Below are 14,647 nucleotides of genomic sequence, written 5' to 3' on the forward strand. Positions count from 1 at the left end.
TGATCTTTTCAACAAACCAGCTCCTGGATTCATTGGTTTTTTGAAGGTTTTTTTGTGTCTCTATCTCCTCCAGTTCTGCTCTGATCTTAATTATTTCTTGCCTTCTGCTAGCTTTTGAATGTGTTTGCTCTTGCCTCTCTAGTTCTTTTAATTGTGATGTTAGGGTGTCCATTTTAGATCTTTCCTGCTTTCTCTTATAGGCATTTAGTGCTATAAATTTCCCTCTACACACTGCTTTAAATGTGTCCCAGAGATTCTGGTACGTTGTATCTCTGTTCTCATTGGTTTCAAAGAACATCTTGATTTCTGCCTTCATTTCGTTATGTACCCGGTAGTCATTCAGGAGCAGGTTGTTCGGTTTCCATGTAGTTGAGTGGTTTTGATTTTCTTTTTTATTTTTTTTCATTTTTTTTATTATTATTATACTTTAAGTTCTAGGGCACATGTGCATAACGTGCAGATTTGTTACATATGTATACTTGTGCCATGTTGGTGTGCTGCACCCATCAACTCGTCAGCACCCATCAACTCGTCATTTACATCAGGTTTAACTCCCAATGCAATCCCTCCCCCCTCCCCCCTCCCCATGATAGGCCCCGGTGTGTGATGCTCCCCTTCCCGAGTTTCTTAATCCTGAGTTCTAGTTTGATGGCACTGTGGTCTGAGAGACAATTTGTTATAATTTCTGTTCTTTTACATTTGCTGAGGAGTGCTTTACTTCCAACTATGTGGTCAATTTTGGAATAAGTGCGATGTGGTGCTGAGAAGAATGTATATTATGTTCATTTGGGGTGGAGAATTCTGTAGATGTCTATTAGGTCTGCTTGATGCAGAGTTGAGTTCAATTCCTGGATATCCTTGTTAACTTTCTGTCTCGTTGATCTGTCTAATGTTGACAGTGGGGTGTTAAAGTCTCCCATTATTATTGTGTGGGAGTCTAAGTCCCTTTGTAAGTCTCCAAGGACTTGCTTTATGAGTCTGGGTGCTCCTGTATTGGGTGCATATATATTTAGGATAGTTAGCTCTTCTTGTTGAATTGATCCCTTTACCATTATGTAATGGCCTTCTTTGTCTCTTTTGATCTTTGTTGGTTGAAAGTCTGTTTTATCAGAGACTAGGATTGCAACCTCTGCCTTTTTTTGTTTTCCATTTGCTTGGTAGATCTTCCTCCATCCCTTTATTTTGAGCCTATGTGTGCTGCTGCACATGAAATGGGTCTCCTGGATACAGGAAATTGATGTGTCTTGACTCTTTTTCCAATTTGCCACCCTGTGTCTTTTAATTGAAGCATGTAGCCCATTTACATTTAAGGTTAATATTGTTATGTGTGAACTTGATCTTGTTATTATGATGTTAGCTGGTTATTTTGCTAATTAGTTGATGTAGTTTCTTCCTAGCATGGATTGTCTTTACATTTTGGCATGTTTTTGCAATGGCTGGTACCGGTTGCTCCTTTCCATATTTAGTGTTTCCTCCAGGAGCTTTTGTAGGGCAGGCCTGGTGGTGACAAAATCTCTCAGCATTTGCTTGTCTGTAAAGGATTTTATTTCTCCTTCACTTACGAAGCTTAGTTTGGCTGGAATGAAATTCTGGGTTGAAAATTCTTTTCTTTCAGAATGTTGAATATTGGCCCCCACTCTCTTCTGGCTTGGAGAGTTTCTGTTGAGAGATCTGCTGTTAGTCTTATGGGCTTCCCTTTGTGGGTAACCCGACCTTTCTCTCTTGCTGCCCTTAACATTTTACCTTCATTTCAACTTTGGTGAATCTGACAATTGTGTGTCTTGGAGTTGCTGAGTTGCTCTTCTCAAGGAGTATCTTTGTGGCATTCTCTGTATTTCCTGAATTTGAATGTTGGCCTGCCTTGCTAAGTTGGGGAAGTTCTCCTGGATAATATCCTGCAGAGTGTTTTCCAACTTGGTTCCATTCTCCCCGTCACTTTCAGATACACCTATCAGACGTACATTTGGTCTTTTCACATAGCCCCCTATTTCTTGGAGGCTTTGTTCATTTCTTTTTACTCTTTTTTCTCTAAACTTCTCTTCTCGCTTCATTTCATTCATTTGATCTTCAATCACTGATACCCATTCTTCCAGTTGATCGAGTCAGTTACTGAAGTTTGTGCATTTGTCACATAGTTCTCATGTCATGGTTTTCATCTCTATCAGGTCGTTTATGGACTTCTCTGCCTTGGTTAATCTAGGCAGCCATTTGTCAATCTTTTTTCAAGGTTTTTAGTTTCTTTGCACTGGGTTTGTAATTCCTCCTTTACCTCAGAGAAGTTTGATTGTCTGAAGTCTTCTTCTCTCAATTCATCAAAGTCATTCTCTGTCCAGCTTTGTTCCATTGCTGATGAGGAGCTGTGTTCCTTTGGAGGGGGAGAGGTGCTCTCACTTTTAGAGTTTCCAGCTTTTCTGTACTGCTTTTTCCCCATCTTTGTGGTTTTATCTACCTTTGGTCTTTGATGATGGTGACGTACAGATGGGGTTTTGGTGTGGATGCCCTTTCTGTTTGTTATTTTTCCTTTTAACAGTCAGAACCCTCAGCTGCATGTCTGTTGGAGTTGGCTCGAGGTCCACTCCAAACCATTTGCCTGGGTATCAGCAGCGGAGGTTGCAGAAGAGTGAATATTGCTGAACAGTAAATGTTGCTGTCTAATCGTTCCTCTGGAAGCTTCGTCTCAGCAGTGTACCCAGCCATGTGAGGTGTGAGGTGTCAGTCTGCCCCTAGTCGGGGATGTCTCCCAGTTAGGCTACTCAGGGGTCAGGGACCCACTTGAGCAGACAATCTGTCCGTTCTCAGATCTCAAACCCTGTGCTGGGAACACCTCTACTCTCTTCAAAGCTGTCAGACAGGGACATTTACATCTGCAGAGGTTTCTGCTGCCTTTTGTTTGGCTATTCCCTGTCCCCAGAGGTGGAGTCTACAGAGGCAAGGAGGTCTCCTTGAGATTCAGTGGGCTCCACCCAGTTCGAGCTTCCCGGCTGCTTTGTTTAGCTACTTAAGCCTCAGCAATGGCGGGCGCCCCTCCCCCAGCCTTGCTGCTGCCTTGCAGTTAGATCTCAGACTGCTGTGCTAGCAATGAGGGAGGTTCCGTGTGCGTGGGCCCGTCCGCCAGGCACGGGATGTAATCTGGTGTGCCGTTTGCTAAGACCCTTGGTAAAGCACAGTATTAGGGTGGGAGTGACCCGATTTTCCAGGTGTTGTGTGTCATAGTTTCCCTTGGCTAGGAAAGGGAATTCCCTTCCCCCTTGTGCTTCCCAGGTGAGACAATGCCTCACCCTGCTTCGACTCTCACTCGTTGGGCTGCATCCACTGTCCTGCCCCCACTGTCTAACACGCCCCAGTGAGAAGACCCTAGTACCTCAGTTGGAAATACAGAAATCACCTGTCTTCTGTGTTGCTCATGCTGGGAGCTGGAAGCTGGAGCTATTCCTATCTGGCCATCTTGGCGTGGATCCCCAAATGATACATTCTTAAAAGATACTAGAAACTCCATCACTAGCTACTTATTCTCAGAATGATGGCACAGTAGGCCTAACAGCAAGCACGCAGAGAAAGGATTGGCCTCTGAGCCTGGAGTGAGGCTGAGGCTAAACCTATGAGTGAGGGTCAAGTGGCTGCAGCTGGGGGGATTGGAAAAGGGCAAAGAATTAGGCAAGTCATTAGACAGCTATATGAGTCTGCATGTCAACAGACAATGAAGGAAACCCATTTTTGCATTATTCTCTATTCATAGTATAGAGGTGGGCATGACTACTTAACAGAGCTTTCCAAGGCTGGATACCAGACCCCTCCTTTACCCTCCATCACTTCACCCCCATTCTTTTAGCCAGACATTGCTTTAATTCCAAAGTCACAGCAATGTTCCTAATGAAGGAATTCATGTTAATGTATTACTCATGTTTAGCCATGTGATTTATTATTTCATCCAGGGGTAGTTTTGGCAATGTAGTCCCTTAAAGTAAGAGTGACTCTAATGGTACAATCTCAGGCAAACCTTTGTAGAATTATTTTTTCTAAAGAGGAATACTATTAAGGCCTCTTATAACAGAGACCACTGGAAAATTACATAGACCAGACTAATTCCAACTGCAGGAGATGAAAATTAAAACTGGACTTTGAACTGACTATATATCATCCAATTATACTTGCCTCAAGTTACAAATTGCCATGATTTTACTGTTGTCTCTCTTCACTACTTTAACCCATGCATCTGGCACATAGTGAGAATTCAATGAATGGTACTGTTTGTTGCCTTCATTGTGATTACCATTAGAGGTAGTGGTAGTAATAGTGCCACTCTAGTACCTGGCACCATGCCTGGGCCATGTTAAATATTCAAAACTAATGATTATTTTTATAACTTTATTGCCCCAGCTTCTGGCATAGTGCCTGGCACATAATAGGTCACCAATTTAGTTTCCTTCATTCTCACCTTTCCCTGGGATGCAATATTCTTCTGCTTCCCCCACAACTGTGCCTTACTAAAGGAGTTGCAGATCTTCCTGTAGCAGTAATACTTCCTGTAGCAATAACACCACCAGTGACACCATCTGAAAGGACATCTAGCCTCTTCTTCCATGGTAGCCTCTTAAATGGCAAATGGGTAGCAAGTGTTCAAGACCATTTTTCAGATGGGGATACCAAGATTATGAGCTATTGCCTTGGAATGTTAGCTCACTTCTAATCCCTATATTCTATTAAGTTGAAAAAGTAAGACCCCTCGCATTCCCCCCAACCCATCACCCAACTAGGCCATAACTATTCTCATCATCTTTCTTGTTGTACTCGGCAGTGCCTAGACTGCCCCTACACTTTCATTTTTAATTCATCCTCCAAGGATTAGCCCAAGAGCTACCATCTTTATGAAACTTTCTGTGAGACCTCCGGCCTTCAATGAGCAGGGTTCTGTTGTTTCCTGTCCCCCAGCAGGGGCTAGCAGAGTGCTAGACACAGTAGATACTCTCAGTGTGTTTGTACTGATTAAATAAATAGAAGCTAATTGGGTTTTTGATCCTCACTTTAGGAGGTCACACTATCCCTTCTCTCTCCAACTCATGTTTGTTTACAAGGTAAAGGCAGGGAGGCAGTCTACAATTAGTATCATTAAAGTTTTGTGCTGTGTATTGGCAAATATAAGTGCTGCTTTCCTTTAGCCACTGTCACTACTTTCACTTTACTTGAAAGTAGTGAAAGAATGTATCAGTGCTTCTTGAGGCAGTGAAAGAGCACCCTGTTCTCTTGGGATTTAGATGTGGAGAGCAATTTGTCATTTGGACCTGCTCAGGGCAAGATGCAACACTCACCTTCAAATACTAACTTCCCAGAAGGTCACAAGCACGTGAACTGCAAATGCCACTTGATATAAGATATGCCTCTCCCTCTGCCAAAGCAGAGATGTTCATTACCTGGAAGACTGAGGTAAATGTTTGTGGAAGCTTCATGTCTTTATCTTTTCTTACAACCAGAAGGTGAGAAAAGAGGCTCTTGATCACATTTCCATGTCCTTTAGCTGGAAAAACAGTTAAGTAATCGGAATAGGTCCATCCAAACTCAGCCTCCAGAGGGGCCTGGAGGCCTCAGGGATGAGAGGAAAAGTGGAGCCAACACCCAATAGATCTGAGCCTCATTTTCTCCCTTGGAGAGGATAATCATTCCCATCTCAAAGGGATACTACAGGGAGTTAATGAGGAATGTGTATAAATTTTATCTGTAAACTATGAGGCAAGAGCTCTATACTGTGATTCATTCTATGTGATTGAAGACAAAGGCTGTCTTTTTACCTTCGTCTCCCAGAGAAAGTTTAAACACATTGTAGGAGCTCAATAAGTACGTTTTTACTTTAAAATGAACTCTATTAAATATAACCTGGATTTAGGTATGATACAAATAAAATAGGCCATTCAGTTATCAGAATTTCATCAGATTCTCAGATCTGTTAGTTCATTTGAAACGGCAGAGGAAAAAATCATGAGAGGGCACAGAGGGTACATGCTTATCTTTTGCAGTTGACTTTGGCCTCTTGGAGTCAATACCCCTTCCCCCAGTGAGCAGCAGCAAGAAGCAGGGTTGCAGTTAGAACTGAAATAGGATTTCAATCCAGGATGTGCATCTGGGACAGTTGCAAATGTAATCTTGAAAATTAGCATAGGACCAGAGACCTAGAGCCTGAAGGAAATTGGCCAAAGATGATTTCCACCTTTGCATCACTAACCAGAAGTGTTACCGTGAGTATTCTCAGGCACCAAAAGAGAAGGAAGGTGGGAACTAGCTTATGCTATGTCGTAGGAGGTTTACCCTATGCCAGTTGCTTTGATAATGTATATCTTATTTAACTCTCACAATAGCTTTATGAGGTAGGAATTATTCTGTAGCACAGGACCTGGCACACAGTAAGCAGTCACTAAATGATAACTGCTAGTAATATTATTAAGATTGATAACCTTAGTAATAATAAATAAAGCACAGGGGGCTTGAGTAACTTATTTAAGACCACAGAACTGGTAAGTCATAAAACCAGGATTTAAGCCCAGGACTTCCTGACCCCAAAGACTGGGCTTTTTCTGTTATACTTCTTTGTGAGAGGAAAAAAGATTGTGTCATTGAAGTAGTTTAGGATTTTCTAACCCCTTAGCAGGGCTGCCTCCATAACTGGCCACTTGAGACCTCCAAGTATCTAAGGATATTTTTGGTCTTTCTCTGTTTCCTCACTCAGCTTTCTAAATTGCTATGAACCATGGCCCAACTGTACTACAAAAAGGTCAACTACTCACCGTACAGAGACCGCATCCCCCTGCAAATTGTGAGGGCTGAGACAGAGCTCTCTGCGGAGGAGAAGGCCTTCCTCAATGCTGTGGAGAAGGGGGACTATGCCACTGTGAAGCAGGCCCTTCAGGAGGCTGAGATCTACTATAATGTCAACATCAACTGCATGGACCCCCTGGGCCGGAGTGCCCTGCTCATTGCCATTGAGAATGAGAACCTGGAGATCATGGAGCTACTGCTGAACCACAGTGTGTATGTGGGTGATGCATTGCTCTATGCCATACGCAAGGAAGTGGTGGGCGCTGTGGAGCTTCTGCTCAGCTACAGGCGGCCCAGTGGAGAGAAGCAGGTAAGAGAAATTCTTACAGGCTGGGAAATAACCGGGCACAACAGGGCACCAAGTCAGAAGCCCTGAAACTAGGGAAGGTTAGGTGGTCTGGAATTGAGAAACCCTGTCTCAGAAATTGCACCAGTGATCTCAGGTAGCATCCAGAGCTACCCTGCGTGGCCCATGCTGAGTTTTACTGATTTACCTTTTCCTTATAAGTGTTTGCCCATATACATTCAGTACTCACTCAATGTACTTAGCAACCCAATGATGTGTTCTTTGTTTCCAGACTATTCAAGCCCCTTCTAACCTTCATACACCCTGCTTTCTATCTTCAGTTTCCTCCTCTACTCAAAGGTTATATTCTAGAAAAGGAGAGACAAAATACAGACCTGGGCTTTCTACTTCTCATCAGCCTCTGTCTGAAGACAATACAGGAGGCCTTTAAACTTGAGTGCCATGGTGCAGATGCTTATGGAATAAGGCCTCGTATATTTTCCCAGTACCTGTCAAGTGACTGCATTCCACCTCTAGATGTTTGGGGTTTTGCCTCTGTGATTCTTATATCCTCCAAGGCACCTAGGTTTGATACTCTGAAGTCATCTATTATTTGTCTGTCTCCCTTGCCCCCATGTTCAATCCCTGAGTCCTGTGGTTCCTTCCTTCCAAATATCTTTCATATAATTTCTTTCCTCTCTAGTTCATCTTTCACCAGTCTGGCTCTGGCTCTCAACATCTCTCTCTTAGATGAGTGGTTCCTAAAGTGTGGTCCCTTGACTAGCAGCATCAGCATTACCTGGGAACTTGTTAGAAGTGCAAATTCTCAGGCCTCCACCACAGCCCTGCTGAATCAGAAACTGGGATGGGGCCCCAACAAGCCCTCCAGAAGATTCTCATATACAATCAAGTTTGAGAACTGCTGTCCTAGATTAATATAAAGCTCTTCTAACTGATCTCCTTGTCTCTAGCATGTTCCCCTGTCTCAAATCTCAAGCAATAATGCTGCCTTATTCTCCCTAAAATAGCATTATGAGCCTATCATTCCTGTGCATCCTTTTGCAGCTTCCCTTCTGCTGTCTAAAGGTTGACTGAAAATGAACTTACAATAGGCAGATGAATAGGAGAAAAGGGCATACAAAATTTATTAACAGGCATATGGACATGGAAACCATGCACAAAGTTTGAGGCTCAAAGAAATGTCAGATGTTTGAGACATAAATACTCTCTTCATAGGGGAGAAATGTATGGACCTGGGAGGCAAACATTACTATATACATGATTATCTTTGGACTCTGGATGGTGCCAAGAAGTTAAGGAAAAGTGAGGGGTGAAACTGCACAAGAACTAATGCTGCCTTTTTTTTTCTTAAATTTCCATAGATTATTGCAGAGCAGGTAGTGTTTGGTTACATGAGTAAGTTCTTTAGTGGAAATTTGGGAGATTTTGGTGCACCCATCACCTGAGCAGTATATACTACAGCCTATTTGTAGTCTCTTATTCCTCTCCCCCTTCCCACCCTTGCCCCCGAGTCCCCAAAGTCCATTGTGTCATTCTTATGCCTTTGCATCCTTATAGCTTAGCTCCCACTTATGAGTGAGAATACACGATGCTTGTTTTTCCATTCCTGAATTACTTCACTTAGGAAAATGGTCTCCAGTCTCATCCAGGTGGCTGCATATGCCATTAATTAATTCCTTTTTTTTTTTTTTTTTTTGAGACAGAGTCTCACTCAGTCACCCAGGCTGGAGTGCAGTGGTGCCATCTCGCCTCACTGCAAGCTCCACCTCCTGGGTTGATGCCATTCTCCTGCCTCAGCCTCCCGAGAAGCTGGGACTACAGGTGCCTGCCACCATGCACGGCTAATTTTTTTCTATTTTTAGTAGAGACAGGGTTTCACCGTGTTAGCCAGGATGGTTTTGAGCTCCTGACCTCGGGATCCACACTCCTCAGGCTCCCAAAGTGCTGGGATTACAGGCGTGAGCCACCGCGCCCGGCCAATTCATTACTTTTTATGGCTAAGTAGTATTCCATTGTATATATATGCCACAGTTTCTTTACCCACTAGTTGATTGATGGGCATTTGGGTTGGTTCCACGTTTTTGCAATTGTGAATTGTTCTGCTATAAACATGCGTGTGCAAGTATCTTTTTCATATAATGACTTCTTTTCCCCTGGGTAGATACCCAGTAGTGGGATTGCTGGATCAAATGATAGTTCTACTTTTAGTTCTTTAAGGAATCTCCATACTGTTTTCCATAGTGGTTGTACTAGTTTACATTCACACCAGCAGCATAGAAGTGTTCCCTGTTCACTGCATCCACACCAACATCTAATATTTTTTTAATTTTTTGATTATGGCCATTCTAGCAGGAGTGAGGTGGTATCACACTGTGGTTTTGATTTGCATTTCCCTGATCATCAGTGATGTTGAGCATTTTTTCATATGTTTGTTGGCCATCTGTATATCTTCTTCTGAGAATTGTCTATTCATGTCCTTAGCCCACTTTTTGATGGGATTGTTTTTGTTGTTGTTGTTGATTTGCTTGAGATTTTCATTGTGGATTCTGGATATTAGTCCTTTGTCAGATGTATAGATTGTGAAGATTTTTTTCCCACTCTGTGAGTTCTTTGTTAACTCTGCTGACTGTTCCTTTTGCTGTGCAAAATCTCTTTAGCTTAATTAAGTTCCAGCAATTGATCTTTGTTTTTATTGCATTTGCTTTTGGGTTCTTAGTCATGAAATCCTTGCCTAAGCCAATATCTAGAAGGGTTTTTCCAATGTTATCTTCTAGAATTTTTAGAGTTTCAGGTCTTAGGTTTAAATCCTTAATCCATCTCGAGTTGATGTTTGTATAAGGTGAGAGATGAGGATCCAGTTTCATTCTCTTACATGTGGCTAGCCAATTATCCCAACACCATTTGTTGAAAAGGGTGTCCTTTCCCCACATTATGTTTTCTTATTATGCAGATAAAGTCCCCTAGGTAATCTCTTGGAGCTGCCCTCAGACAAATGCATGAAAAGTCCATTGGGTCATGGTGATGACTGCCCATCTCTTCTCCGTGGTTGATCTTTCTTGGTTATTTGATTAGATTTCTAGGGAGGGAGTCTTAAGACGACTGCATTTCTTTTGGAAAGAAGCTTCTTTACTCAGATAAGGAAGTTACAGAGTCCCTCAGGGTATATCCTTAAAAAGGATCAGAGAGACAGGGAGGTGGACAAAGGTCAGAAAGAGAGAGCTCAGTTTTGAGGCTTATTTTTGAAGCCTTTCCAGTTTCCTTTTTTTTTTTTTTTTTTTTTTTTTTTGGAGATGGAGTCTCACTCTGTCACCCAAGCTAGAGTGCAGTGGCGCAATGTCAGCTCACTGCAACCTCCACATCCTGGGTTCAAGCAATTCTCCTGCCTCAGCCTCCCAAGTAGCTAGGACTAGAGGCACACACCTCCATGCCCAGCTAATTTTTTTTATTTTAGTAGAGACAGGGTTTCACTGTGTTGCCCAGGCTGGTCTCGAACTCCTGAGCTCAGGCAATCCGCCCACCTCAGCCTCCCAAAGTGCTAGGATTACAGGCATGAGTCACCGTGCCCAGCGGCCTTTCCATTTTTCAAAGCACTCAGCATGCTTAAGTGCCATATTTTGGGGAATTATTTTCTGTCCCCCAACACTTTCAATAACTACAATGTCTCCTCATTAGAAAAGAAACCAATCCATGAAGCTTGGCACCTCAATGCCCTCATGCAATGGTCTTTCCAGTCCTGTATTCCCCTAGCCCCTTCTAAACACCCCTCAAGTCAGACAGGTCTCTCTTCACTATCTCTCTTCTTTAGGAACACAGAATTAGGCACATAGTAGGGACAAAAAAATACTGAATCATCGAAATTGGAATACGTCAACACTTTCCAAAAAGTAGAAATAATACATAACAAAACCAAAATTGCAAATTTCTTAGAAATAGTAATAATAGAAACACTCAGCATAAAATCTAATGGTATACGGCCAAAGCTGAGTTTAAAGGAAATTCATAGCTTTCATATTTGCCTAATTAAACACAAAAGAATGAAAATAAACTTAATTATAACTCACAGACTAAGAATTGTAATAAATGGAGCAGAAAGCAAAGACACTATGTTATAATAAAAGTTCCTTGAGTAAAGGGCCTGAATCCCCTTCCGCCATCAGCATTTAACACAGTATCAAGAGAATAGGACTCTCTCTTGTTCACTGTTGTATTACATCACTAGGAAAGTTATTGGTACATCACCGACACTTCATAAATGTTTACTTAATGAATGAGTAACATACAACCCACACTATGCTAAGTACCTGACATGGCTTATCCCATTCAAACCTCTTAGCAACTCTATTAGGTAGACAGTATTATCATCCCTATTTTACCATAAGAAAAATTGAGGCCAGCTACAGTGGCTCATGCCTGTAATCCCAGCACTTTGGGATTCACCCGAGGTGGGCAGATCCCGTGAGCTCAGGAGTTCAAGACCAGCCTGGGAGAAACCTGGTCTCTACTTAAAATACAAAAATTAGCTGGGTGTGGTAGCGCAGGCCTATAATCCCAGCTACTCAGGAGGCTAAGACAGGAGGATCGCTTGAACCGAGGAAACGGAGGGTGCAGTGAGCCAAGACTGTGCCACTGTACTCCAGCCTGGGTGGCAGAGAGACACTCTCTCTCAAAATAAATAAATAAATAAGAAAAATTGAGTCACAGGATGATTAGGTCAATTGTCCAAGATCACAGCTAGTAAATGTGAGAGCCAGCATTCAAACCCAGGCATCCCAGCTCTCGAACACACTCTCTTAACCACTAAGCCACACTACTTCCCTAGCAGTCTGAGTAAGTCAGGATTCCCTGCACAGAAGTTCTGAGACAAAGTAGATCAATGGAGGATATATCAGCCCTCTGGAAAGGAGGGGCCTGAAGGATTTGGATGACTAGCAAAGCAGAGAGGTATGAATATGTTCCTGACTTGACTCAGTCCACCTCACCATCCCCATTACAACTGATACGCTTTATTCCCCATTTCCCCAGAGCCCTGCCAAGTGCCTGGGTGATTTAATGTGCTATTCTGTGCTATTCTACACTAAGGCTTACCCAGCTACCCTGCTCCATAATGACCTTGCCCACCTCTGAGAATCTGCAGCCCATTGGCTCTTCCCTTCACTTGACACCACTCACATGTCATTTTGTACTATTGGCTAGCCTTACTTGTGTAAATGTCTGATCTCTGTAATTAGATTGCTTCTCAAATGTGAGGCAAAAATCTAATGCTCAATGGTTTCCATGTTTCCCTCATCAGTACTTAACCCAGTGCCTAGTACATGATGGGTGATATATAAATGTTTGCTGAGGAACATGAAAGAGTTAAGTGAGTTTTCCAGAAAAGCACATGACTTGCTGATTGAACAAGACCCTCTGGACTTTCATATTCAACTTGATTTAACTTCATTACTGTTTGGGGAATGAGGAGATCACAGAGAAGGTTCCAAGAAGGAGGCCAGTAATGCCAGCTCTGCCTGAGTTTGGAAAGTGGGCCAAGTTCTCATTTGATGGCCCTCATTTCCTCCATCTTTCCTTCATGCTCTAGTGAATGCTGAGACTCTGCCAGTCAGGAAGAAAGACACTAGGCAAACTTATACTAAAGTGCAAGCAAAGGCATGACCTCCCTGGGGAAAGGTAGTACTTAACTTTACAGGAATGAACCCACTGACAGTGGAAAGTCAATCCTATGGAACCTGGGTAAAGCCACTTGGCTCAGGCAGGTTTTTATCAGGACCCTTTCATACACATTCCCAATATAAGACCTACTCTGTCCATACTTAGCTATCACACTGTATGTACAAACCCACAAAGTTAGCAGCTCCATTCACAAGTCTCTTCAGCAGCCTTCTCCTCCCTTTCTCCTCTCTCCCTCTAACCCCCACCATGAGCCTCTGCTAAATTTCATTTTCTTCCATTGCTCTGACAATCGCTGTGATAAGTCATATGTCAGTAACTATAACTGTCACAGTACTGGAGCCCTGTCTTTCTGAGAGATAGAAACAAAGTTTGTTTACCTGGGAGCCATCAGGGATGTGAGCAAACACAGACCTTCTGAAGGACCTTTGGTCCAGGTGGACAAGGTCCATTTTCAGGAAGGCCTTTCTCCCACACATGGAATTCAAACAACTGCTCTTTTTCACTGAGTCCCTCCCTTCTCTCTCCAGGAGATTGGGCACAGTTGACCTCCATCACTCTTGGGAAGATAAACCACTGCCTTCCTTGGCTTTACTGGGCAAGGGCTTTAGCTCCAGGCTAGCAGTAAGAAGCTGCCTGCTCTGTCCTTATCCCAGACTCTTGTGCTCTTCCCCCTCTTTTAGTCTATCATCTCAGACAAAGGTCAGGGGCCGGGCATAAGGGACTGACAGTAACTTAGAGGATCAACTTTGATATGGAGACCTTCATTTTTAATAAGACGAACTCTTTAAAAAGATGATGATACTCTATCAGGTAGAATTTTCTGCACCAAACAGTGGTGTGTGTGCCTATGTATGTCTGTGTGTGTGTACATTATATGTTACTCTGTGGTCTTGCTATGCCAGAAATCTGACCCTCTTGGCCCACTCCCTAATCACTGTGGCCTGTTTACTTAGGGGTAGATTTTGACAACCTGAGAAATTTGTGATTTTTGTTGGGTAAATCATCTGAAATTGGTCTCAGAATTCAAAATTCTTGAGACAACATCAGGTCTAATGCCCACTATTTCTGGTCTCTTATGCTTGCTACCTTTGAACCACTGACTGTGGAAACCACTGTCATCAGGGAGAGCAAATCCAACCGCAATTCAGAGAGGAGACTCATGGCTGTGCATGCTCAAAACCAGCTCTAAATCAATTGTTGTGCACATGAGAAACTTGTCAAAATGCAAATTTCTGAGCCCCACTACATACCTACGGAATCAGAATCTTGGAGTTTAGGCCTGAAATCAGAATTTTAACAAATGAGCCTCCACCTGTTTCTAGGTAAGAGGTCCACGTACCTCTCTGTATTTGTTTCCTAGGGCTGCCATAATAACTTACCACAAATTGGGTCACTTAAAACAACAAAAAATGTCTTCTCTCACAGCTCAAGAGGTCAGAAGTCTGATAAGAATGTATCAGCATTATTTTCTTCTGGAGGGAGAATCTGTTCCATGCCTCTCTGCTAGTCTCTGGTGGTTGCTGATAATCCTCTGCGTACCTTGGCTTATAGCTGCGTCACTACAATCTCTGCCTCTGTTGTCAGAGTTCTCCTCTGTATGTTTCTTCTGCGTCTCTGTAGCTTTCTTCTGTGTCTCTGTATCTAAATCTTCCTCTCCTTTTTATTATGAAGATACCAGTCATTCGATTTAGTGCCCACCCTAATCCAAGATGACCTCATCTTAACTTGATTAAGTCTGCAAAGATCCTTCTTCCAAATAAGGTCACATCCACAAGTACCAAGAGTTAAGACTTGAACATATCTTTTGGGGGACACAGTTCAACCCGCTATACTCTCTATGAGAAATACTTGTCTAAACAAGTGGTT

General features: G+C 42.8%; 1 protein-coding gene across 1 annotated transcript in view; it reads left to right on the forward strand.

Annotated features, from left to right (window-relative positions):
• Window positions 1-14,647, forward strand: part of TRPC5 (transient receptor potential cation channel subfamily C member 5) — a 298,874-nt gene that overhangs the window by 108,507 nt on the left and 175,720 nt on the right. Inside the window, exon 2 of the mRNA XM_023203039.1 lies at window positions 6,716-7,114. Coding sequence (XP_023058807.1) covers window positions 6,737-7,114 — 378 coding nt within the window. The 5' untranslated portion in view covers window positions 6,716-6,736. The remainder of the gene's footprint in view (window positions 1-6,715; window positions 7,115-14,647) is intronic.

Source organism: Piliocolobus tephrosceles, chromosome 12, assembly GCF_002776525.5.
Source record: "Piliocolobus tephrosceles isolate RC106 chromosome 12, ASM277652v3, whole genome shotgun sequence".
In the NCBI taxonomy this organism is placed as follows: Eukaryota; Metazoa; Chordata; class Mammalia; order Primates; family Cercopithecidae; genus Piliocolobus; species Piliocolobus tephrosceles.